The sequence below is a fragment of the Rana temporaria genome, chromosome 3 (genome assembly GCF_905171775.1).
Source record: "Rana temporaria chromosome 3, aRanTem1.1, whole genome shotgun sequence".
In the NCBI taxonomy this organism is placed as follows: domain Eukaryota; kingdom Metazoa; phylum Chordata; class Amphibia; order Anura; family Ranidae; genus Rana; species Rana temporaria.
The window spans coordinates 432,412,501-432,437,227 of NC_053491.1; the positions used below are offsets into that span (position 1 = coordinate 432,412,501).

Here is a 24,727-nt window from a genome sequence, read left to right on the forward strand (position 1 = left end):
GGGGAATGCCTTGTTTACAAAGGCACCCCCCCCTGTTCTGCCTTTGCCGACCGCAATCGTGGGCCGCCCTGGAACATCGAGTTCCCGGGGCGCGCGAACACGCTCACGAGGCATGTGTTGGGAAGACGGAATTTTATGTTATATCCAACAATATCACCATTGCTCCAGTGCTATCACACCTACAGTATACCTCTGATATGTTGATAATATACCTCAGTTTAGAGATTAAAATGATATTAACATTCTTCAAGCTAAACATTTACCATACACTCAGTAGATGGGGTGTATTATAGCAAAGTTAGCAAATGTATGACGTGTTTTATTTCTTCCCTCTCCATTGTTTCCCCTCCTTATCAGGTCCTTTCTCTTGTGACCAGTCTGAGCTCAGGCTATCGGAACTGCTCCAGTCTGTTGTAATCCTCCTTTTCAAATATCCAGCTCTCAAAGCCCACTGCGTACAAGAAGCCATGACCAACCTGATCAACAGAGTGCGAGGTATGCCCCTACACCATGCTCTTAAAATAAAAAAAATATAAAGTATAAGTAAAATAAGTCTAAAAATATAAAGTAACGTTTACAGTAAGTAAAATAAGTCTAAAAATATAAAGTAAAGTATAAGTAAAATAAGTCTAAACATATAAAGTTTACAGTAACTAAAATAAATCTAACAATATAAAGTAAAGTTTACAGTAAGTAAAATAAGTCTAAAAATATTAAGTTAAGTATAAGTAAAATAAGAAGCCGTACTGATGCTATAGGGTCTCTATGCTGCAATATGAGTGGACTAGTGAACTGGCTCCCTCCATATCACAAAAATAGTTCATTAGTCAGAAGTTCTCACAATATCAAGTGTACCAGTTTTGTTGCTTGCCACATATCTACAGGTATTTTTAACATGATAACACAAACTCCTTAATTATAATGAGGCTACAACATATAACACTAGTTCACTGCTGGACTACAGAACACCTCCTTCTCTTATCACCTCCATAACCCCTCCTTGTTTACATTCTCAGCATCAGAGAAAGAGTGCTGAGAATATAAACACAGAGATTATGGAGATGAGGAAAAGGGGTGGTGTTCTGTAGTCCAGCAGGGGAAATCTCAGGAAGAGCTGGTGACACTGCTTAGGCCACAGTCACATTGATGGCCACCGGAGAGAATAAGTGGATTCTTGTGGGTGGAGCTAAACATTGCATGCACATAGTACTGAAGCAGTCTTCACCAGAATCAAGGGTCTACGCCACCGCTGTTCTCATGTAAACACTCATCTGAGTAGTTACATGCGTATAGAACTTCAAAACTATTATGGATCCTGACGTTTTGCGTCCAGGGATGGCATTTTAATGACGTTTCTGGGCACAGGTAATCATCCAGTTTATACAGGTCCATGGCACAGAATGCAGCAAACTATCCACCCCTGGACACCCGTGTGAACTGGGCCAGGACTAAGGATGGGCAGAAGGGGCGGCTGCCCTGAGCGCATAGTGTGTGGAAGGGATAGGGGTGCCACTTGTTCCTTCTACTATAATGCTGATAGGAGTAGTGACCTCTACTTCTGTCACCTTAGTGCTGGAGGTGGTGTTTCGTCAGATCTGGCATCCTGTCAGAATTGGTAACGGAAGTGACATTCCGTCTCCGCCATCTTGCTACACCCTGCACTCCTCCATAGTAAGGATACACAGAGAAGGGTTAAAGCGGACATCTTCTTACACCGACGGACTTTTGCATTTTACACTTATATTTAACAGTAAACTGAGTTTATATACTGAAATCCATCACTTAGAACTCCATCCGACTGTTTAGATGTTGCATTTTAAAAGCAGTGGCAAGCCTGCTCATCTCACAAGTTTGCTATTTGTGACAAAAGGTTGCTGCTTTTAAAATCCAACATCTAACCAGTCCCACAGAGTTCTAATCACTGTATATCGCTATATAAACTTACTTTCCTATTAAAAATAAGTGTAATATGTAAAAATCTGGTGGGTGTAACAAGATGTCCGCTCTCCCCCTTCTCAGTGGATCCTTACTATGGATAAGTGCGGAGTGTAGCAAGATGGTGGCGACTGAACGTCACTTCCATTACCAATTCTGACAGGTCGCAGAATCTGACGAAACAGTTGCAAAGAGAAGAGGGGAGAGCCGGGAGGAGGGACAGGCTATGATCTCTCTCCCCCCAATAAGTTTGCACCTAATGAAAGGCTTGCAATTTGGGGGCTTGCAATTTGGCATCTTTGTCCTAAGCACTGGATGATCTTGTCCCGGCACTGCGTGTGAATGTAGGATTTTAGTGCAGAAAAGACTACGGCCCGGATTCACAAAGCACTTGCGCTGACGTATCTCCAGATACGCCGCGTAAGTGCAAATATGCACCGTCGTATCTGTGCGCTGGACCCACATACTAAGGCCCCGTACTCACGACCAAACATGTCTGCTGAAACTGGTCCGCAGACCAGTTTCAGCAGACATGTTTGGCCGTGTGTAGGCCCGAGCGGACCATTTTCGGGCGGATCGGACAGGTTTCCAGCGGACAACTGTTTCCTGGACTTGCTTTAAAACAGTCCGCTGGAAACCTGTCCCCCCGACATGTACGGTCGTCTGTACAGACCTACCGTACATGTCCGGCCGCCCGCCATCCCTCGCATGCGTCGAATGACTTCGACGCATGCGTGGAAGCATTTTAAAGGCAGGCCGCCCACGTCGCCGCGTCATTGTCGCGGCGACACCGCGTCATCGACGCGGCGACACCGCGGACACGCCCCGAGTATTGTTTACGCGCGGACCTCTGTTCGATGGTGTGTATAGCCATCGAACAGAAGTCCCCGGGCAGTCCCCGGGCAGACATGTCCGATGGAAACGGTCTGCAGACCGTTTTCATCGGACATGTCTGGCCGTGAGTACAAGGCCTAAGATACGCCTAAAAACAGGCTTCATCCCACCAACGTAACTTGCCTACGCCGGCGTAGAGTGGGCTCATATTTACGCTGGATGTATTTGGCGCTCCCATTGATTTTTTATTCAAATATGCAAATGAGGGAGATACGGTGATTCACGAACGTACGTGCGCTCGACGCAAGTGCGCGTAAGTTATACGTACGTCGTAAAGTTATGCCCTATAAAGGAGGTGTAACTCAGCAGCATACATGCAAAAGGCTGCACCAGGGAACACAAGCCGGCGTATTTTACGTAGTTTACGTTGGACGTGAATATGGCTGAGCGTAGGTAACGTTCACGCCGTAGGCAGTGGTCCGACGTATCTTTGGGAGTAGTTCTGACGTGATTCTGAGCATGCGCACTGGGATGCGTCCACATATCTGTCTGGCCCTCAGCCCATCATTTGCATGGGGTCACGCCTCATTTGCATGGCTCATGCCCACTTCCACCTACGCCAGCTTAGGCCTAGGAAACCCAGCGCAGTTTTGGGAGCACCGGCTTTGTGAATTCAGTGCTTGCCTCTCTGCGCTGCGTCGGCATAGCGTACAGGAGATACGCTACGGCGGCATAAATGTGCGCCGCTGTCTGTGAATCCGGGCCTACTTTGTCAGCTCACTGGATTTATGGCAGAATCAACAGGTTTTTTCTGTGCTAGAGAAAAAGTGCATGTTTCACAGAAATTTACCTAATATCCTTTTTTTTATATTTGCCTATAGTTTATAGTACGGTGCTGGAAATTAGGGGGATTCGTTGCAGCATGACCATCAAGAACTTTGACCTTTGCTAGAAATCAGGGACAGTGGGCAATTATGCAAGTGCAGCATGTCAATAATATTAGGAAGTGGTATAAGCAGTAAGCTGAGCCCTGCCCCTCCGTATGAGATATACAGTCTCATCAGAGTGATTGCAATGCTCAGCACTCTCACTTTGCACTTCCTGATGTGATGTCTTCTGTCAGGAAGCTGTGGCTGTTTGTCACTACATCACTGAGCCCAGGTTCTGCAATTGATAGGGGTGGCCACTCCATCTGGGCCTGGCAAGATGGCGACGGGCCGAGGAGGGGGTAAGTAGCTGAGTAACCTGCTCCGTGTACTTGTCTTTGCTCGGTGTTTTGGTTCTCCATCGTTGTTTATGTCTCGCTGTATCTTATATACTTGTTTGCCACAGCTTGTTCCTCTTTATCCTTCTTCGTCATGTAACCCATGGTGGCTTGTGTAGCTGCCCTATACGTAGAGGACTTGGTGTGACCACACAGGCTGTGTATATTCAGTAAGGTATACATGTGACTTGCCATGCAGCAGTTTTGTTAGCGAATGTGTTTCCTCTCTATTGTGATGAAGCAGTTTAGCACAGAAATTGTTTGCTACCCTACCATAAGAGCAAGAGGGAGCGATGTACTCCCTAAAATTTTATTTTCCTCAAAACATTTCAGCAGGAGTGAACATCAATTGGGAAATGGCCCAAGTTAGTGCGGGTTGCATTAGCCAATAGCAATCAGATTGCACTACACTTTACAAGCATACCCAAGTCCTAGGACAAGGATGGCGAACCTTGGCACACCAGATGTTTTGGAACTACATTTCCCATGATACCCATGCACTAGAGCATCATGGGAAATGTAGTTCCAAAACATCTGGGGTGCCAAGGTTGGCCATCACTGTCCTAGGATGATCTGGTATGCCAATTTTAACCATCGTCAGGAACCTGGTCCCTACTTCTGCTGATCCCAATTACTTTTTGTAGGACCATCAATGTGTTATGTGGCCTCCCTGGCCAATTGTGAGTCAGAGAGGATGAGCTGTTATGCCAATGATAACCAGCTCCCGTAGTCAGGAACTTGGTCCCACCTTCTTCTGCCCCACAAGACATTTGTTCGACCATCAATGCATTGCATGACCTCATTTGCCAGTTGTAAAGCCTTGTACACACTACTAGTTTTTTTTCGTCTAACCCAGCTGACAGCTCAGGTCGAAGCCTTTGTATCAGGGGCGGACTGACAACTCATGGGGCCCCCGGGCAATAGAAGATTATGGGGCCCCCGGGCTTACAGATGGCCACCACGCCAGGAGGCAGCGCAGAGGCGGGGCAGCTAAAATCTCTGGATTTTCACATCAAAAGCATGTCGGTTTCGGACATATCAGGGACAGATGTAAAAAAAAACACAGATTTTTACATACTGTCCCTGGTTTTACTGAGCCTGGCAACCCAGATGGGGCCCCCTAGTGGCATGGGGCCCTCGGGCAGTGCCCGAGTGACTCAATGGTCAGTCCGCCCCTGCTTTGTACTAACAATCCAATGTTAGCACAGTGATCACCCCTGCTGTGCTATTGTGTTCTGACGGGGGGGGGGCTATTGTGTTCTGACAGGGGGGCAGCCCCCCCCCACCCCGCACGCAACACCACTGCCAGAACACTCTGGTCAGCGCTTTTAGCCATTGGCTGAGAGCGGCGATCGAAAAAAAAACGGTCAGCAAACCTTTTTCAGACATGAACCTTCGATACAAGCCGGCCAAATGTTGGACGGTTTCTATTGAATGGGCAGATTCTGCCCAACCTTTGACCCATGTGTACTATTCTTTAGTCATAGAGAAGATGAACCAATACGCCAATTTTAACCAGCTTCAACAGTCAAGACGCTGGCCCACCTTCTCCTGCTCTACATGGCTTTTCATTGGATCTTCACTGTGGTGTGGGCCTCACTGGCCAGTTGTAAGTCAGAGAGAGGATAAGCGGATAAGCTAGCATGCCAGTTAGTATGCCAGCTAGTATGCCAGCCTGACCCCACTTTCTTCTGCTCCCCACGGCTTTTTGTTGGACCATCACTGTGGTGCGTGGCCTCAGTGGCTAGTTGTGAGTCACAGAGAGGAGGAGATGGTATGCCAGGTTGGACTAGCTCTCATAGTCAAAAACCTGGTCCCACCTTCTGCTGCTCTCTTCGACTTTTTGTAGGACCATCAATGTTTTGTGTGGCCTCACTGGCCAGCTGTGAATCACAGAAAGGATGATCCGGCATGCCAATTTTAACCAGCTCCCATAGTTCTAGACTAAATCCCACCTTCTTCTGATCCCCACAACTTTCTGTTGAATCATTAATGTGGTGTGCGACCTTTCCGGCCAGTTGTAAGTCACAAGGAAGATGAGTTGGTATGCCAATTTTAACCAGTTTGCAGACTTTTTGCGGGATCATCACTGTGTCTGGTCAGTTGTGAGCCACAGGGGCTAAGGGCACAAAGGCCAGGCTCTTAGCTCAGGAAGCCACTCAAAACTTTCCACGGAGAGTGGCAGTGGTAGCAGAGGGACCTTATAGGTATGCAAGTATAGAAGTGGTTGAAGGACTCTCACATGAGCACTATATGGCCAACTTGTGTGTGTGGTCATAGGGAATTGGTAATAAACCTTACATGAGGGAGTTTGGTGGCGGTTAATAAAAGGTGTGTGGCTTTATTTGGCTTTTATTTTCAGTCAAAAATTGTACTTTAGGCCTCAGGAGTCCCAGGGCTCTCAGAAGGAAATCTAATAATAAAACTTACATTGCATACCAGCAGGCACTTTACCTAGGTTGGATAGAACTTCATGAATGCCTTTCAGAGATATGTCACCTTGCCACAGCAATTGAGAGGGCATCTCCTATCCCTTCATATACTTACCCTACCCACTTTTTATTTTAAATTGTTAAAGGCGAATTCTAGGATAAGAAAAATATAAGCAGCATGTGCATTGTTACTTGAATCTTGTTACGTGACTTACAACTGATTACATTAGAGCACCACCAGTGCCAGCAACCAGTGCCCTCCAGTGCCAGTAATCAGTGCCCTCCAGTGCCAGTAATCAATGCCACCAGTGCCAACAATCAGTGCCCACCACAGCCAGAAATCAGTGCCCATTAGTGATGCCAGTCAGTGCTGGCTTTCAGTGCCGCCTATCAATGATGCCCATCAATGCCCATCTGTAGAGCCCATCAATGCCCATCAGTGCCATTCAGCAATGCCCATCAGTGCCCATTAGTGTCGCCTTCCATGCCCCCTATCAGTGCCCAACAGTTCCGGCTATCAGTGCCCGTCAGTGCCACCTATGAGTGCCCACCAGTGCCATCAGTGCCCATAAGTGTAGAATATTAGTGCCTCCTCATCAGTGCCACCTAATCACCAGTGCCAGTAATCAATGCCCACCAGTGCCAACAATCAGTGCCCACCACAGCCAGAAATCAGTGCCCATTAGTGATGCCAGTCAGTGCTGGCTTTCAGTGCCGCCTATCAATGATGCCTATCAATGCCCATCAGTGCCATCCAGCAATGCCCATCAGTGCCCATTAGTGCCGCCTTTCCATGCCCCCTATCAGTGCTGGCTATCAGTGCCCGTCAGTGCCACCTATCAGTGCCCACCAGTACCACCCATCAGTGCCCAAAAGTGTAGAATATTAGTGCCTCCTCATCAGTGCCACCTAATCACCAGTGCCAGTAATCAATGCCCACCAGTGCCAACAATCAGTGCCCACCACAGCCATAAATCAATGCCCATTAGTGATGCCAGTCAGTGCTGGCTTTCAGTGCCGCCTATCAATGATGCCCATCAATGCCCATCAGTGCCATCCAGCAATGCCCATCAGTGCCGCCTTTTCATGCCCCCTATCAGTGCCCACCAGTGCCGGCTATCAGTGAGCATCAGTGCCACCTATCAGTGCCCACCAGTGCCACCCATCAGTGCCCATAAGTGTAGAATATTAGTGCCTCCTCATCAGTGCCACCTAATCAGTGCTGCCTCATCAGTGCCAGTGCCCATCAGTGATGCCTCATCAGCGCACATCAGTGAAGGAAAAAAATTACATATTTACAAAATTTACTGACAGAAACTAGGAAAAATAAAAATTTCTAAATTTTCGGTCTTTATTTTATTTATTTTTTAAATAAAAATCCCAGCAATGATTAAATACCTCCAAAAGAAAAAAGAACGCTCTATTTGTGTGAAGAAAATTTGAAAAATATCATATGGTTACAGTGTAGCATGACTGCGCAATTGTCATTCAATGTGCAACAGCGCTGAGAGCTGAAAAATGGCCTGGGCAGGAAGGAAGTGTAAGTGCCCGGTAGGTAAATGGTTAAAGTGTATCTAAAGTGAAAACTTTTTTTCCCCTTAGTTTTGGATGGATCTAGAACCTCTGTCCTGTTTTTATTGCTGTCTTCCCAGTGGGGAGATTGACCCTCCAAAATCACAGAATACAGGGGATTCTTCTCACTTTGAGGAGATTTCCTCATACTTCCTGTTGTGTCTACAGGACAGGAAGTGAAAGAAGTGCTCACTAATGTGACACAGCTAAAGAAAAACTCACCGGGTTTGAACCCTTCCCTAATCTAAAGCTTAAAAAAAAAGTTTTGGCTTTATATTTAGTTTAGTCATTGTTTGCATTAGACTTTTTCTTCCAAGTGGAATTGCTGTTTCCAAGTCTAAGGGACCCTAAAGGAAGAAGTGTTTTATCACCTGGTGTTTGGCTGTAACAGAACATTTATATACACTGAGAATAATGCAATTCCCGGGATAACGTTTTTCCAAGAGACAAGAGGACCTCATTTCTCAAAGGAAAGCCACAACACTAGAAGGTCTCGTGCACACTGGAGCTCAAAGAAGCTGCTTCTTTGATCGTTTGAGCTTTTATTCTTCTCTGCCTGTTAACTCCAATCTGTCTATGGGGATGTTTGACCATTCTTCCAGAAGCGCATTTGTGAGGTCAGGCACTGATGTGGATGAGAAGGCCTGGCCCACAGTCTGCGCTCTTATTCATCCCAAAGGTGTCCTATTGGGTTGAGGTCAGGACTCTGTGCAGGACAGTCAATTTCCTCCCCCCCAAACTCGCTCATCCATGTCTTTATGGACCTTGTTTGTGCGCTAAGACTGGGATGCCATTAAAGTTCACGTGCGTATAAAGGCAGGTAATATAGTGTGTGTGTGTGTATATATATATATATATATATATATATATATATATACACACACACACTGTATACTGATAAATATAAATATGTGCCTATATATATATATATATATATATATATATATATATACTGTATGGCCCGGATTCACGTAGAGCGGCGCATCTTTAGAGCGGCGTAGCGCATCTCATATGCGCTACGCCGACGTAACACAGAGAGGCAAGAACAGTATTCACAAAGCACTCGCTCCCTTTGTTGCGCCGGCGTAACGTAAATTGGCCGGCGTAAGCCCACCTAATTCAAAGTAGAAAGGTAGTGGGCGTGATCTATTAAAATGAAGCGTGACTCAATGTAAATGAAGGGCTGAACGAACGGCGCATGCGCGCGCATGCTCAGAATCACGTTGCATATACTCCCTAAGATACGACGGCTCAATGCCTACGACGTGAACGTAACCTACGCCCAGCCCCATTCACGTACGACTTAGGTAAACAACGTAAAATACGACGGCTGTTCCCTGGTCCATACCCTAACATGACTTACACCTGCTTTATGTGAAATAACTTTACGCCGGACGTACGCCTTACATAAACGGCATAGATTACTGCGACGGGCGCAAGTACGTTTGTGAATCGGCGTATCTCGCTCATTTACATATTCGACGAGTAAAACAATGGAAGCGCCCCTTGCGGCCAGCGTAAATATGCGCCCAGCGTAGGAGACTTACGTCGGTCGGATGGAGCCAAAATTCAGGCGTATCTGGTTTTAAGAATCAGGCGCATAGATACGACGGCGCATCAGTGCACTTACGCGGCGTATCAGAAGATACGTCGGCGTAAGTGCTTTCTGAATCCTGTCAGCTAAGAACAGGAAACTGAGGCTACAATTCGCACAGGATCACTAAAATTGGACAATAGAAGATCGGAAATATGTTGCCTGGTCTGATGAGTCTCGATTTCAGCTGAGACATTCAGATGGTCGGGTTAGAATTTGGAGTAAACAACATGAAAGCATGGATCCATCCTGCCTTGTATTAATGGTTCAAGCTGGTGGTGGTGTAATGGTGTGGGGGATATTTTCTTGGCACACTTTAGGGCCCCTTGGTATCAATTGAACATCATTTAAACACCACGGCCTACCTGAGTATTGTTGCTGACCATGTCCATCCCTTTATGACTACAGTGTACCCATCTTCTGATGGCTCCTTCCAGCAGGATAATGCACCATGTCACAAAGATCATCTCTCCACTGGTTTCTTGAACATGATAATAAGATCACTGTACTCCAATGATCTCCACAGTCACCAGATCTCATCCAATAGAGCACCTTTGGGATGTGGTGGAATGGGAGATTCTTATCATGGATGTGCAGATGACAAATCTGTAGCAACTGTGTAATGCTATCATGTCACTATGGACCAAAATCTCTGAGGAATGTTTCCAACACTTTGCTGAATCTATGCCACAAAGAATGAAGGCAGTTCTGAAGGCAAAAGGGGGCCCAACCCGGTACTAGCAAGGTGTACCTAATAAAGTGGCCAGTGCGTGTATGTGCAACCTAGAGTAGTTCATGAGCTATTGCACTACTTTGGTTCAACTGTCATGCAACTTGAGGGCCATAGACTGTTAACCCTCAAAAGTTGCATGAAAGTCGTACCTAAATATTTTACATGCAGCTGTGGTGCAACAGTGGCTCCGAATCTATTCCACAAAGAATGATGGGAAAAGGGGCTCCAACCCCGTTCTAGCGAGGTGTACCTAATAAATTGTCCGTGTATATACATACTGTACATATATACATATTTATTTTATATATATATATATATATATATATATATATATATATGTGCAAAAATACGCATTTCTGGGCACATTCCTGGAATGCGCATCCGGCCAGTCCGGGTTTTGAATCATGTGTCCGGGTTTCAGTCCACCTGAAACCCGGACACATTATTCAGACAGGAATGTGGCTCAGAACAGGGCCTGCCAGGGGGGTGAGGGGGCACTATGTGCTCCACATTACTTTTCTATTTGGAGTGCCCAAAGGTGTCCCAGGTCTGTTCCAATTCTATAGTGTATACTTAATTTTTTTTTATGTGTGCCCCAAAAGTGTGAATAGGGCCTTTATAATAAAGGTCTTTTGTATGAGTAGATACACTTGGCTTGCATACACACGGTCACACAAAAGTTCTCAGAACTTTCGACCGTCAAGAACGCGGTGACGTACAACGCTACGACGAGCCAAGATAATGTCGGAATTGCTACAGACGATCAGATTTTCCGATAAGAATTTTTTCCATCTGAAAATTTGACGGTCGGAATTTCCGTTCAAAAGCTCACAGACTTTTGCTGTCGGAATTCCCGATCGTGTGTATGGGGCATTAGAGGCTGAATTTCAAACACGTCTGCCTTTATCTCCATTACATGGTTGGCCATACATTGTGGCAAGCTGAATGAAAGAAATCTCAAACTATCAATGCTAAATGTATTGTAACATTTTCTAGGATTGATGATTGACTTTTGGCCAGGAGAGCCACCCAATAAGAAAATGGTGGCCAGTTCATCAGGAACCTGCAGAAATTCACTTGGTGTATGCAGGGCCGGCGCTCCCGCTAGGCGAACTAAGCAGCCGTCTATGGCCACTGCTGCCTAGGGGGGTTAAAGCCATGGCCTCTGATTTCCCCACTAGCCTGGCTGGGGAATATGAGGGGCCCTAAAAAGAGTGAGTTCCCCACTAACCTGGCTGGGGAATACGAGGGTCCCTACACAGCCCTGACTGGATCTCCAGAGAGAGGATCGGCCCTGGAGGACATCCATCACGGCCTCTGTAGAGGAGGTGAGCAGCAGCTCAGCCTGTGAGGAGGAGCGATAGTGGAGGAGGCGGGCACGAGAACAGCTAGGGATACGGAGGAGGCAGGCACGAGAACAGCAGGGGAGATGGAGGAGGCGGGTACGAGGACAACTGGGAAGATGGAGGTGGCGGGCACGAGGACAGCTAGGGAAACGGAAGAGGCGGGCACGAGAACAGCTAGGGAAACAGAGGAGGCGGGTACGAGGACAGCTGGGGAGACAGAGGAGGCGGGCACGAGAACAGCTGGGGAGATGGAGGAGGCAGGCACAATAACAGCTGGGGAGATGGAGGAGGCGGACAGGGTGGCTTTGGACAATTATGGCTCAGGGGGTTTAGTACACGCCCCACACTATAAAAGGCCGCCTGCAGGTCGGCCTTGTGTAGTGTGTTGCGGTGGTTAAGAGAGGACAGAGAGAGTGTCATTATTTGCAGGTAGATAGAGCAGGCAGGCTAGTCAGTTAATGTTACAGTGTGTAGAGGATATATATACATCCCAGGTGTTGTACATATATTTATACACTGTATAGTTTAGCTAGATCCGCTCTTCCTAATTTATTGGCAGGAAGGTGATTGTGCTAGCTGCAGTATTCTTACGTGGTTTATTGCCTGTGTCCTCTGTAGTTTGCACCTAAAGCTACTTGGTGTGTACTGGCCGTGTGCTCTGTAGTTTGCACCTAAAGATTCAGGAGCAGTGATTTTAATGATGTTTAAATAATAAAAAATTTAAAAAAATGAAAAATTCCTTTAAATATTGTACCTGCTGGGTGTCTATAGTATGCCTGTGAAAACGTCTTTGAGAACCCGGGTCTTGCCCGAGGGAACATGTATCAATGGAAAAAACTACCGTTTTTTAAACTTTTTTTCCATTGATACATGTTCCCTGGGGCAAGACTCTGGGTCTCAAAGACGTTTTACAAGAATAACTTGCATATTAGGCTTTAAAATGAGCACTTTTGAATTCGAATGTTCGAGTCCCATAGACGTCAATGGGGTTCAAAATGTTCGTGCGAACGTTCGGTCCGTTCGAAGGTTCTGGTGCGAACCGAACGGGGGGGGGGGGGGTGTTTGGCTCATCCCTAATTGTGGTATATGTAGAGAGTGTTGTCTCCTTTATGTATTGTGATACAGATGTGTATATATACACGGCGTAGTTGTATATATACTATGCTGAGGATATGTGGGTATAACAGTGTGCATGGGCCTGAGCTACATTTTACGTGTGATGTTCTAACCACATCCTGCTTCTCATGTAATAAAACTGGCTGTCTGCACAAACATGTCCCTCATATAGAAGTGTGATGCCCTGACTTTGGTTTTGAATGGTGTCCCTACACACTAGATTGGCACAATTATCTATATGAATAGCGACTCTACAAATCTCATCAAAGACCCTCGGGAGATAGACACAGGCAAGAAATAATCTGTCCACCTTGAATTTTCTAATATTTAAAGCCCAATTGAACCTTCGCTTAGAATCTGGTAAATACCCCATAATCCTATCTTGTTTAACCACTTCAATACCAGGCACTTTTACCCCCCTTCCTGCCCAAGCCAGTTTTCAGCTTTCAGCACTGTCACACTTTGAATGACAATTACACAGTCATGCAACACTGTACCCAAATAAAATTGTTATCATTTTGTTCACACAAATAGAGCTCTCTTTTGGTGTTATTTAATCACTAGACATGTGCATTCAATTTTGTCTGAATGCATTTTCGTCTGAATTTTCGTGCATTTTCGTCTGAATTTCAGGGATTTTTGTGTTTGTTTCAACAAACGATAACGAATGCGCAGAATCCGAAATCCAAAAGATCCGTTTAGTTTAGACAACAGTTCAATATTAGACAACAGTTCAGATAGGAAGATTCAACATGACGCTGACAATAGCGATCTGTGTCTATCGAACCTGCGGTCCAATGTGCATAACCTTAAAGGGGTTGTAAAGGAAAACATTTTTTTCCCTAAATAGCTTCCTTTACCTTAGTGCAGTCCTCCCTCACTTACCTCATCCTTCCATTTTGCTTTTAAATGTCCTTATTTCTTCTGAGAAATCCTCACTTCCTGTTCTTCCGTCTGTAACTCCACACAGTAATGCAAGGCTTTCTCCCTGGTGTGGAGAAAGCCTCTTGAGGGGGGAGGGGGTGAGCAGGCAAGTCATGACACTCTCTACTTTGCAGATAGAGAAAGAAGCGTCCTGACACTCCTGCTCACCCCCTCCCCCTCAAGAGGCTTTCTCCACACCAGGGAGAAAGCCTTGAATCACTGTGTGGAGTTACAGACAGAAGAACAGGAAGTGAGGATTTCTCAGAAGAAATAAGGACATTTAAAAGCAAAATGGAAGGATGAGGTAAGTGAAGGAGGACTGCACTAAGGTAAAAGAAGCTATTTAGGGAAAAATGTTTTACCTTTACAACCCCTTTAACTCTATTAGTCCAAGATTATTCTACATAGAGAGAAAAGATTCAACATTATAGAGACAGTGTTGTCACATGAAAAGATATAATAAAATATTTACAAAAATGTGAGGGGTGTATTCACTTTTGTGAGATACTGTATGTATATATAGGGCCGGATTCACAAAGCACTTGCTCCGACGTATCTCGAGATACGCCGCGTAAGTGCACATATGCGCCATCGTAACTATGCGCCGGACTCAGAAACTAAGATACGCCTGAAAATAGGCTTCATCCGACCGACGTAACTTGCCTACGCCGGCGTAGAGTGGGCGCATATTTACACTGGACATATTTGGCGCTCCCATTGATTTTCTATTCACATATGCAAATGAGGGAGATACGCCGATTCACGAACGTCCGTCTGTCTGACGCAGTGCGCGTAAAGTCATACGTCCGGCGTAAAGTTATGCCCCATAAAGGAGGTGTAACTCAGCAGCATCAATGCAAAGGTCTGCACCAGGGAACTCAAGCCGACGTATATTACATAGTTTACGTAGGACGTGAATATGACTAGGCGTAGGTTACGTTCACGCCGTAGGCAGTGATCCGACGTATCTTAGGCAGTTGTTCCAACGTGATTGTGAGCATGCGCACTGAGATGCGCCCATGAGACGGCGCATGCGCAGTTGGCAATACGTATCTATCAGGCGCTCGGCCCATCATTTGCATGGGGTCACGCCTCATTAGCATGGCTCACGCCCACTTCCACTTACGCCGACTTACGCCTGAGAAACCCAGCGCAGATTTGGGAGGAAGTGCTTTGTGAATTCAGTGCTTGCCTCTCTGCGCTGCGTCGGCGTAGCGTAAAGGAGATACGCTACGGCGGCATAAATATGCGCCAGTGTCTGTGAATCCGGGCCATACTGTATATAGCCACAAATGTTTTTTTTTTTTCCTACTTTAAACTGAAAGGGGTCTTTTACAAGGTGAGGGCTCACGTATACTTTAACAAAACTATCTCTGAATAAACATGCAGAAAGGAGGGTGTGCCTAGCTGAGAAAGCCCCTCCTCCCCTCCTGAAGACTCTGCCTAGGCCAGAAACCAGGAAGTAACTGAAATAAAATATATATATTTTTTAAAACAAGTAAATATGATATATTTTCCTATCTATTTACTAATGCTAGCAGTATAAGGATTAAAAATAGTCAATGTTGATTGAGAGAGTGAAGTTCCACTTTAAGCAGAAAAAAAAACAGCCTATTTATGTTTCGGTGCATTCCTTCAATCGTAACTTATGTAACCATGTATGAGCAATTTTTGTTTTTTTATAGCTACATTGAGGAGGAGGTGATGAGACTGAAATATTTCTTTCATTTTTGTTCTGATAGTACTATGTTAGGCATATTCAGGGGAGAAAAGGGAATAATAAGCTATACAGTGCAGGCAGGGAATTTTCCATAAAGTGAGTCACAGAATACATGATAAATCAGCAGAGATAAGTCTCTCTATAGATGGATGTCTTCCTGCTTGTCATTCGCTGAGTCTTCTGCCTGTCCGTAGCCAGGACAAGAAATAAATATTGTAAGGCACAGAAAGGGCAACATATGACCTGTTCCCCTTTCTATATTAATAATATTAAAATAATCCTTCCTTTAATTCTCTCATCACTTGGTAAAGAAAAGACTACACCGAAAAGAGGTTACACTACAGATCAATTTCGATGTGAAACGCTAAAATATTTTATGAAACAAATTATCCAAAAAATAATAATAGATGAACAGGCGAAATCATTCTGCATCTTCCTATTCCATTTAAAAAATGACATCGTTGTCATAAAACAACGCAGCATTCACACCTGAGCGTAGCGTCGTTGAGCATTTTTCAGTTTATTTGCGCATTTTTATGCACAATTTTAGTGTGTTTTTATGTGCGATTTTGAGCTTTGGTGTTTTTTTTATTAGCCAATAGAGAAAACTCATCTGTTGCATCATTTGTTGCTAGGTATTTCAGATTTTTTTTTAGCTTTTTCCATTAGCTTTTATTTCTTTTTATTATTCATTTATTATTACTTTTTTTCCTGTTAGGGTTAGAGTTAAGGTTAGGTTAGGGTTAGGATTAGGAGTTGGGGTTAGGGTTAGGATTCGGCTTATGGTGTTAATACTACTACTACTGCTACTACTAATAATAATAATAATAATAATAATGTAATGTAATAATATAATATGTCAAATAAATACAGAAATACATACAAATAATCATAAATAAATAAGATAAAAAAAGAATTCAATAAATGAATACTAGGTAATAATAAATAATTAACTCCTAACTTTAACCCCTAACCCTTAAAAACATTTGAATACAAAAATAATAAATAACTAAACACTCTAACCCTAACACAAAATAAATAAATATATTATTTTTGGGTTTGGATGTTTATTTATTATTATTATTACTATTATTAATAATGTATTTAATATTTTGTAAGGTTAATGCCGCGTACACGCAAACGGTTAAACCGATGAGAATGGTCTGATGGACCGTTTTAATCGGTCCAAACCGATCATGTGTGGGCGCCATTGGTTATTTAACCATCGGTTAAAAAAAAGCCAACTTGTTTTAAATTTAACCGATGGATTCCTAACCAATGGGAAAAAAACGATCGTTAGTAGGCACAACCATCGGTTAAAAATCCACGCATGCTCAGAATCAAGTCGACGCATGCTTGGAAGCATTGAATTTCGTATTTTTCAGCACGTCGTTGTGTTTTACGTCACCGCGTTCTGACACGATCGTTTTTTTAACTGATGGTGTGTAGGCGCGACGGACCATCAGTCAGCTTCATCGGTTAACCTAAGACAACGGTCCTTCAGACCTATTGTGTGTACGAGGCTTTAGGGTTAGAGTTAAGGTTAGGTTAGGATTAGGAGTTGGGGTTAGGGTTAGGATTCGGCTTAAGGTGTTAATACTACTACTACTGCTACTACTACTAATAATAATAATAATAATAATGTAATGTAATAATATAATATGTCAAATAAATACAGAAATACATACAAATAATCATAAATAAATAAGATAAAAAAAGAATTCAATAAATGAATACTAGGTAATAATAAATAATTAACTCCTAACTTTAACCCCTAACCCTTAAAAACATTTGAATACAAAAATAATAAATAACTAAACACTCTAACCCTAACACAAAATAAATAAATATATTATTTTTGGGTTTGGATGTTTATTTATTATTATTATTACTATTATTAATAATGTATTTAATATTTTGTAAGGTTAATGCTGCGTACACGCAATCGGTTAAACCGATGAGAATGGTCTGATGGACCATTTTAATCGGTCCAAACCGATCGTGTGTGGGCGCCATCGGTTATTTAACCATCGGTTAAAAAAAAAAAAACTTGTTTTCAATTTAACCGATGGATTCCTAACCGATGGGAAAAAAACGATCGTTTGTAGGCACGACCATCGGTTAAAAATCCACACATGCTCAGAATCAAGTCGACGCATGCTTGGAAGCATTGAACTTCATTTTTTTCAGCACGTCGTTGTGTTTTACGTCACCGCGTTCAGACACGATCGTTTTTTTAACCGATGGTGTGTAGGCGTGACGGACCATCAGTCAGCTTCATCGGTTAACCGATGAAAACGGTCCATCGGTCCGTTCTCATCGGATGGACCGATCGTGTGTACGCGGCATAAGGCTTAAATATTATTTATTTATGTATTATCACATATTATTAATTTATTATTATTTATGCTGATTTATAGTTATTTGTGTATTAATTTTACATTTATTCATTTATATATTTTTACTATTTTATGTTTTACATTTTTTCATTTGACTAGTAAATTGCACAAAAACGCGCAACATTCATTTCTATGGGTATAAAAACGTGCCAAAAACCCTAAAATCTGCCTGATTCCAGCTACAAAAAAAGGTCCAGAACGTTTTTGAGCTTCCGGCGTTAGGCGTTCAGGTTACTTGTGGAAATGTGAAGCAACTCCATAGAGAATAAATGATTTTTTTCTCATCCAATGTTTTGGAGCTTCAAGCGTGAATGGGACCCCAACGGATAGTCCGGACCTGGTTTGTTTTCCTGCAAATGGAATTAATAGCCACAGCCATAGTTCACCTTAGTTATATAACAAATAAATATTAAATGAATTCCCACAACTATGGTACTGGGTTCTATCACTAAAGTCAGAAGATTATTTAGATACAGCTGGTTGTGGATGTCAAAAGAATTGCGTACAAAGTAACAATTTCAGAATTACTTTCTATAAAGAAACTGCAACATATGATCCAAGTACTTTCCATCTCCAATTGGGACTATAATGTTATACTGTTTGGTTCTACTGCAGGGGTGCCCAACCTTTTGAAGCACGAGGGCCACTTAAGCGACTTGGTAACTGGTCGCGGGCCACAATCAGCGGAGCGGGTGGATGGCAGGTCCGTGTCCACTCTGCATATGTAGAGCGGACACAGACACAGCCTGCTCCTTGAAGCTTATTTAGTCCTCCTACTAGTTTGAGGTCATTTCCTCATTTGATCGACTTCTATCAAACAAACAAGTTGGAAAACTTTTGTCGATCATCAGCTGCAGGTGCTGATCAGTGTATTCCGACAGCATCAGGTCCTAGCGGGGGGATTCCTCCATCCACCATTTTTGTTTGAATGAAGGAAGCTGTTATTTTTAAGCGGTGTATAGCCAGCTTTTGATCTTTCACTATTTTTGTAGCTTATCTCCAGATTTGTTCTATCTTACTTATCAATATCTTCTTGCAAGTGGGGGCTCCAGAAGGGGACACAGTATTCTAATTGAGGCCTAACTAAAGATCCATATAGGGAGATCAGGAACTCCTTCCTCCTGCTGGTGATTCCTCTATTGAGGACTAAAAGGCCAGACCTATACAGAGAATCAAGACCTGCTTCTTCCTGGAGGTGAACCCCCCCCCCCGTTTATAACAAAAGATCTATATAGTAGAATCAGGACCTCCTTTCTCCTGCTGATGATCCCTCTAGTGATAACTAAAGATCTATATAGTAAAACCTTGGATTGCGAGCATAATTTGTTCCGGAAACATGCTTGTATATCAAAGCAAATTTTCCCATAAGAAATAATGGAGACTCAGATGATTCGTTCCACAACCATTTATTCATAGGTCTTTCAGTTTATAGTCCATATAAAAAGATTATAGAAATGTGATGGGTTGTTTAACCATAAAATGTCCATCCACAAATGGAAGTCTCCACAAGGGGATTAGAAGAAAAATCCAGCAGGAGCTACAGAGTGTAAAAGAGAAGAGAGGCGCCTCTAAGTGTAGCAACATGGTTACATTTAATAAAGGTACAACACTATTAGCAACTCACATGGTTGATGATTAAAAGAGGCACATCCAAGTATACAAGCATCCGGGGTAAAGCGATCCACATAGACCATCCACCGCACCGCCGGCTCTCACCGCTATCAGTCTGCAATCGTGACCGGGAAGACTACCCTGCAGTAGAGCGATCTGAAAGCGAGGCTTGAAGCGCTCGTGGAAGGGATGACATCAATGGCGGTGAGGAAGATGGTCTATGTGGATCGCTTAACCCCAGATACCTGCATACTTAGATGTGTCTGTTTTAATCATCAGCCATGTGTGTTTCTAAATGTTGTACCTTCAATAAATGTAACCATATTACTACACTAAGGCCCCATACACACGATAGAATCCATCCGCTGAAAAATCCCAGCGAATGGGTTTCAGCGGATAGATCCTATGGTGTGTACACTCCAGCGGATCTGTTTCCGCGGATATTTATCCCCTGGGATGGATTCCAGCAGATCGAATATTTGATGACATGCTATCAAATCTATCCGCTGGAATCCATCCCAACGGATGGATCCGCTGGTCTGTACAGACTCACCGGATCCATCCGTCCGAAGGGATCCCCCGCATGCGTTGTAATGATTCGACGCATGCGTGGAATTCCTTATATGACAGCGTCGCCCACGTCGCCGCGTCATTATCGCGGCGACGGCGCGACACGTCATCGCCAGAGGATTTCGGCGCGGATTTCAATGCGATGGTGAGTACACTCCATCGCATGGAAATCCGTGCAAATCCTCGAGAGGATTTATCCGCGGAAACGGTCCGCTGGACCGTATTCGCGGATAAATCCTCTCGTGTGTATGGGGCCTTAGAGGCTCCTCTCTTCTATTTTATACTCAGTTGTGACATGACGCTACTTGTATATCAAGACATCGCTTGTATATCAAGTCAAAATGTGACATGATGCTACTCTTATATCAAGACATCGTTTGTATATCAAGTTAAAATTTATTAAAAAAAATTGCTTGTCTTGCAAAATGCTCTCAAACCAAGTTACTCTCAAACAAAGGTTTTACTGTATTCTAATTGAGGCCTAACTAAAGATCCATATAGGGAGATCAGGAACTCCTTCCTCTATTGAGGACTAAAAGACCAGACCTATACAGAGGAACAAGACCTGCTTCTTCCTGGAGGTGTGGAGATGACCCCCCCCCCCCCCCCACCCAGTGATAACAAAAGATCTATATAGTAGAATCAGGACCTCCTTCCTACTGCTGGTGATCCCTCTAGTGATAACTAAAGATCTATATAGGATAATCACAAACTCACCCCCCCCCTCTAATGATAACTAAATGTCACACTAATGCCCTGTACACACGTGTGGGATTTCCGACAGGAAAAGTTCCCATCGGAAATCCTGAGGGGAAAGCCGAGAATCTGCTTGGTCAGTCTTTCCCCTACACACGGCCGGTTTTCCTGACAGGAAAACTGCAATGGAGCTTTGGCCGGGAGCCCGGCATGTGTATGCTCCATCGCAGTTTTTTCCATAGGAAAACTGCCAAAAACCGCCGGTTTTCCTGGCGGGAAAAAAGAGAACTGGTTCTATTTTTTTGTCTGGCGGTTTTTGGGCAGTTTTCTCATCTGAAAAACTGCGAGGAGCATACACAGTGCTGGTAATGCCGGCCAAAAGCTCTCCTCACAGTTTTCCCGTCGGGAAAACTGATCGTGTATATAAGGGAACAAAGGTGGTCAGACATTATAGCTGGTTACTGTGTTCTTCACCTATAGCAGCCCCCTTTCCCATAAGGCCAGTAGTCCTACCGGTACTCTGTTGTCCCTAGGACTTATACACAATGCTATAGTGCCTGGCAACCACGCCAGGGCAGGCGCAAACTGACTGTTGGCAAGTATGCCTTTCTATTGTAGAGGATGCCCAAAATCTGACTTGTATCTCAGTGCAGACTTCTGGGAAAATCAGGGAGCCAATCACACAGCAGGAAATTATATTTTTGGAGGCAATTTGTACACCAACTGTGTATAGAAGGCTTCCAGGTTGCCATATTGCATTAAACTCTACAAAAAAAAAAAAAAAAAATGTCAGTGCTACAGGTTGAAAATGGAAGGTCATTTCTTATTAACATTAAAGTATAACTGAAGGCAACACTTTTTTTTTTTTTTGATAGAGTGGAGAGGGGTAAAGAACTCCTGTCAGTTTTTATTGCAGTCTGTGGCCCCGTTCTCAAGATTCACCCTGCTTATTTGTACTTTTTACCATTATCAATGAAAGTGGAAGCAAAAGAAAATTCCACATTTTCAGTTGACAGAACAGTAATAGAGTGGAAATCTTCTGAAGGGGACATTAGTTCTGGTGACTTTGGTGACACCCCGGGATTCCCTCACTTTGGAGAGATTTCCTCTCACTTCCTGATTTGGCTATGGGACAGGAAGTTAAGGAAAATCTCTGCAAAGATGGCAAAAAAAAACCTCCCTTACTCTATCTAAAATTAAAAAAAGTTTGACCTTTTAGTTCTACTTTAAGCCCTTCACGCCTAGGGGTAAAACATCTAAATGCCTAAGCACAATTTTGCAACTTTGTATATATCATCACAACTACTTAGACCCGGTTCACACTGGGGCGACTCGTCAGGCGACGCAGCCGCCTGACAAGTCGCGTTCCATTCTAGTGAATAGAACCGTTCTAATAGGAGCGACGCAAGTCGCTCCGACTTAGAAAAAGGTTCTTGTACTACTTCGGGTGTGACTCGGGGCGACCTGCATTGACTTCTATACAGAAGTCATTTTGCAAGTCGCCTTAGATGTCGTCTTCATGTCGCCTGGCCGAGTCGCCCCCGAAGTCGTGCCGCCCCTGTGTGAACCGGCTCTTAGTGTATTCAGATGGATTACACCTTTTTTTTTTCTTTTGTCAAAGGAGAACTGGCCCAAAATAGTATTTTATAGTAAAATAATACCCAGAATATGCTGACTGTGACCTTTGACCCCTGCCTTTACATTTGACCCCCGACATTGACCCTAACACTAACCCTGGTAAACTTTAAATTTCTTGTTTTTTTCTATATATGTTTTTCTTCTTCTTTTTTTTTATTCGATTTTTTTTTTTTTTTTACACGCTTTGGTTTGTTTACATTTCCTCTCCTGCAAGAAGAGGAAGATACAATATATATTTCTCTTTATTCAGAAGAGGAAGTAAACACAGGGGCAGGCTCACAGTGACTGATCACTGTGATAGCCAATCAGAGGCTATGACAGCGATCAGGTGACCTGGAACCGACAGTCCCTGGTCCCGATCGTTAGTATGAAACCTGGCAAAAAGGGAGATATGCAGAAAAAAAGCCCAGTTCCATGAGGCCGCATGTATGTGTGCAGTCGGCAGAAAGGGGTTCCATTACAACGTGGCTTGTGTAGCAATTGTATATTGTAAGAAAATAGTTGTTGAAAAGCTTCACACACTCTCAGGTCAGCACCAACATAAACAGCCTGGTCTGTAGGCCGCTCGGAAGAGCCGATGTGCCTTACGCCTATCGGAAGTGCTGTCCAAAAGCCGTCAGGAAGTGACGTACACGGATGTCGGTCGCACAGCTTCAATGCATTTTGCATACCAGCGTCACTATTTTGGAAAGTTTTTTGGGGTATTTTGAGGTGATTATTCACTTCACTTTTTTTTTATTGTAATTTTTTCACTTTTGGGTTGTCGCCAATTTTACTCACATTTCTTTCACTTGAAAAAATAGTTGTAGTGTTGCTTTTTCCCATGTACATAAAATTGTGTTAATTTTGTTGACTAAAACGACTCAAACTGTTTAGTCGACTAAATTAATATTATTTTAGTTGACTAAAATACGCCTAAAACTAAAACAATTCAGACGACTAAAATACGACTAAAACTAAAATGGAAATAAAACTAAAATGCCATTTTAGTCAAAAGACTCATGCCGCATACACACGATCATTTTTCGGGTTGTAAAAAAATATGTTTTTTTAAAATGTAATTTAAAATGGTCGTGTGTGGGCTTCAGAGCATTTTTCAGGTTCTGAAAAACGGGCAATTTTTCTAGAGTCTGAAAAACGTCGTTTTTTACAACCCGAAAAATGATCGTGTGTACGCGGCATAAGACTAAAACTAAATTGAAATTTGACTTCAAAATGAACACTGGTCTGTAGTGCATGTTCATACCTCAATACCATACATAATAAAATATTAGATTTTTCACTCCAGCAGTATATAATGAGTTTGGAAATTGTAGAGAAATGTTAAAGGGGTTGTAAAGGTACAATTTTTGTTTTCCTAAATAGCTTCCTTTACCTTAGTGCAGTCCTCCTTCCCTTACCTCATCCTTCCATTTTGCTTTTAAATGTCCTTATTTCTTCTGAGAAATCCTCACTTCCTGTTCTTCTGTCTGTAACTGCACACAGTAATATGAGGCTTTCTCCCTGGTGTGGAGTGTCATGCTCGCCCCATCCCTTGGACTGCAGGAGAGTCAGGACGCCCACTAACACACAGCTCCTTTCTCTATCTGCAACGTAGAGAGCGTCCTGACTCTCCTGCCCGCCCCCTCAAGGGGGCGAGCACGACACTCCACACCGGGAGGGGGCGAGCACGACACTCCACACCAGGAAGAAAGCTTCGCATTACTGTGTGGAGTTACAGACAGAAGAACAGGAAGTGAGGATTTCTCAGAAGGAATAAGGAGATTTAAAAGCAAAATGGAAGGATGAGGTAAGTAAAGGAAGCTATTTAGGAAAAAAAATTGTACCTTTACAACCCCTTTAACTAACGCATTACAATTTAATTACACCCATTAGATTTTAGATGACTAAAATTAGTTTTAGGCGCCTAAAATATACTGGAGGTTTAGTCGACTAAATATGACTAAAACTTAAAGCGGATGTGCCATGGGGAAAAAATATTAAAAGCCAGCAGCTACAAATACTGCAGCTGCTGACTTTTAATATTAGGACACTTACCTGTCCTGGAGTCCAGCGCCGATCGCAGCAGAGCACGAGCGATCGCTCGTCTCTCTGCTGCTCCCCCCGCCATCCACGCTGAGGGAACCAGGAAGTGAAGCGCTGCGCCCGCCGATTGGCTCACACGCTGTGTGCTGGGAGCCGAGTGTACCCAGCACACAACGGGCGACAGACGGAAAGTCAGAAAAACCCGTCTTTCGCCCGTAGCGTGTGGCCGGAAGTGGGTGCAAATACCTGTCTTTAGACAGGTATCTGCACCCCCCTCCCCCCTGAAAGGTGTCAAATGTGACACCGGAGGGGGGGCGG

General features: G+C 43.7%; 1 protein-coding gene across 5 annotated transcripts in view; it reads left to right on the forward strand.

The window, feature by feature from the left end:
* Window positions 1-24,727, forward strand: part of LOC120933250 (GEM interacting protein) — a 101,141-nt gene that overhangs the window by 10,035 nt on the left and 66,379 nt on the right. For 3 of the 5 annotated variants that reach the window (XM_040346355.1, XM_040346357.1, XM_040346356.1), the window contains one exon: window positions 358-495. In XM_040346355.1, the coding sequence (XP_040202289.1) occupies window positions 358-495 (138 nt within the window). Of the gene's footprint in view, window positions 1-357; window positions 496-1,267; window positions 1,366-3,859; window positions 3,998-24,727 lie in introns of those variants that run through there. The other 2 variants (XM_040346359.1, XM_040346358.1) reach the window with 2 other exon arrangements.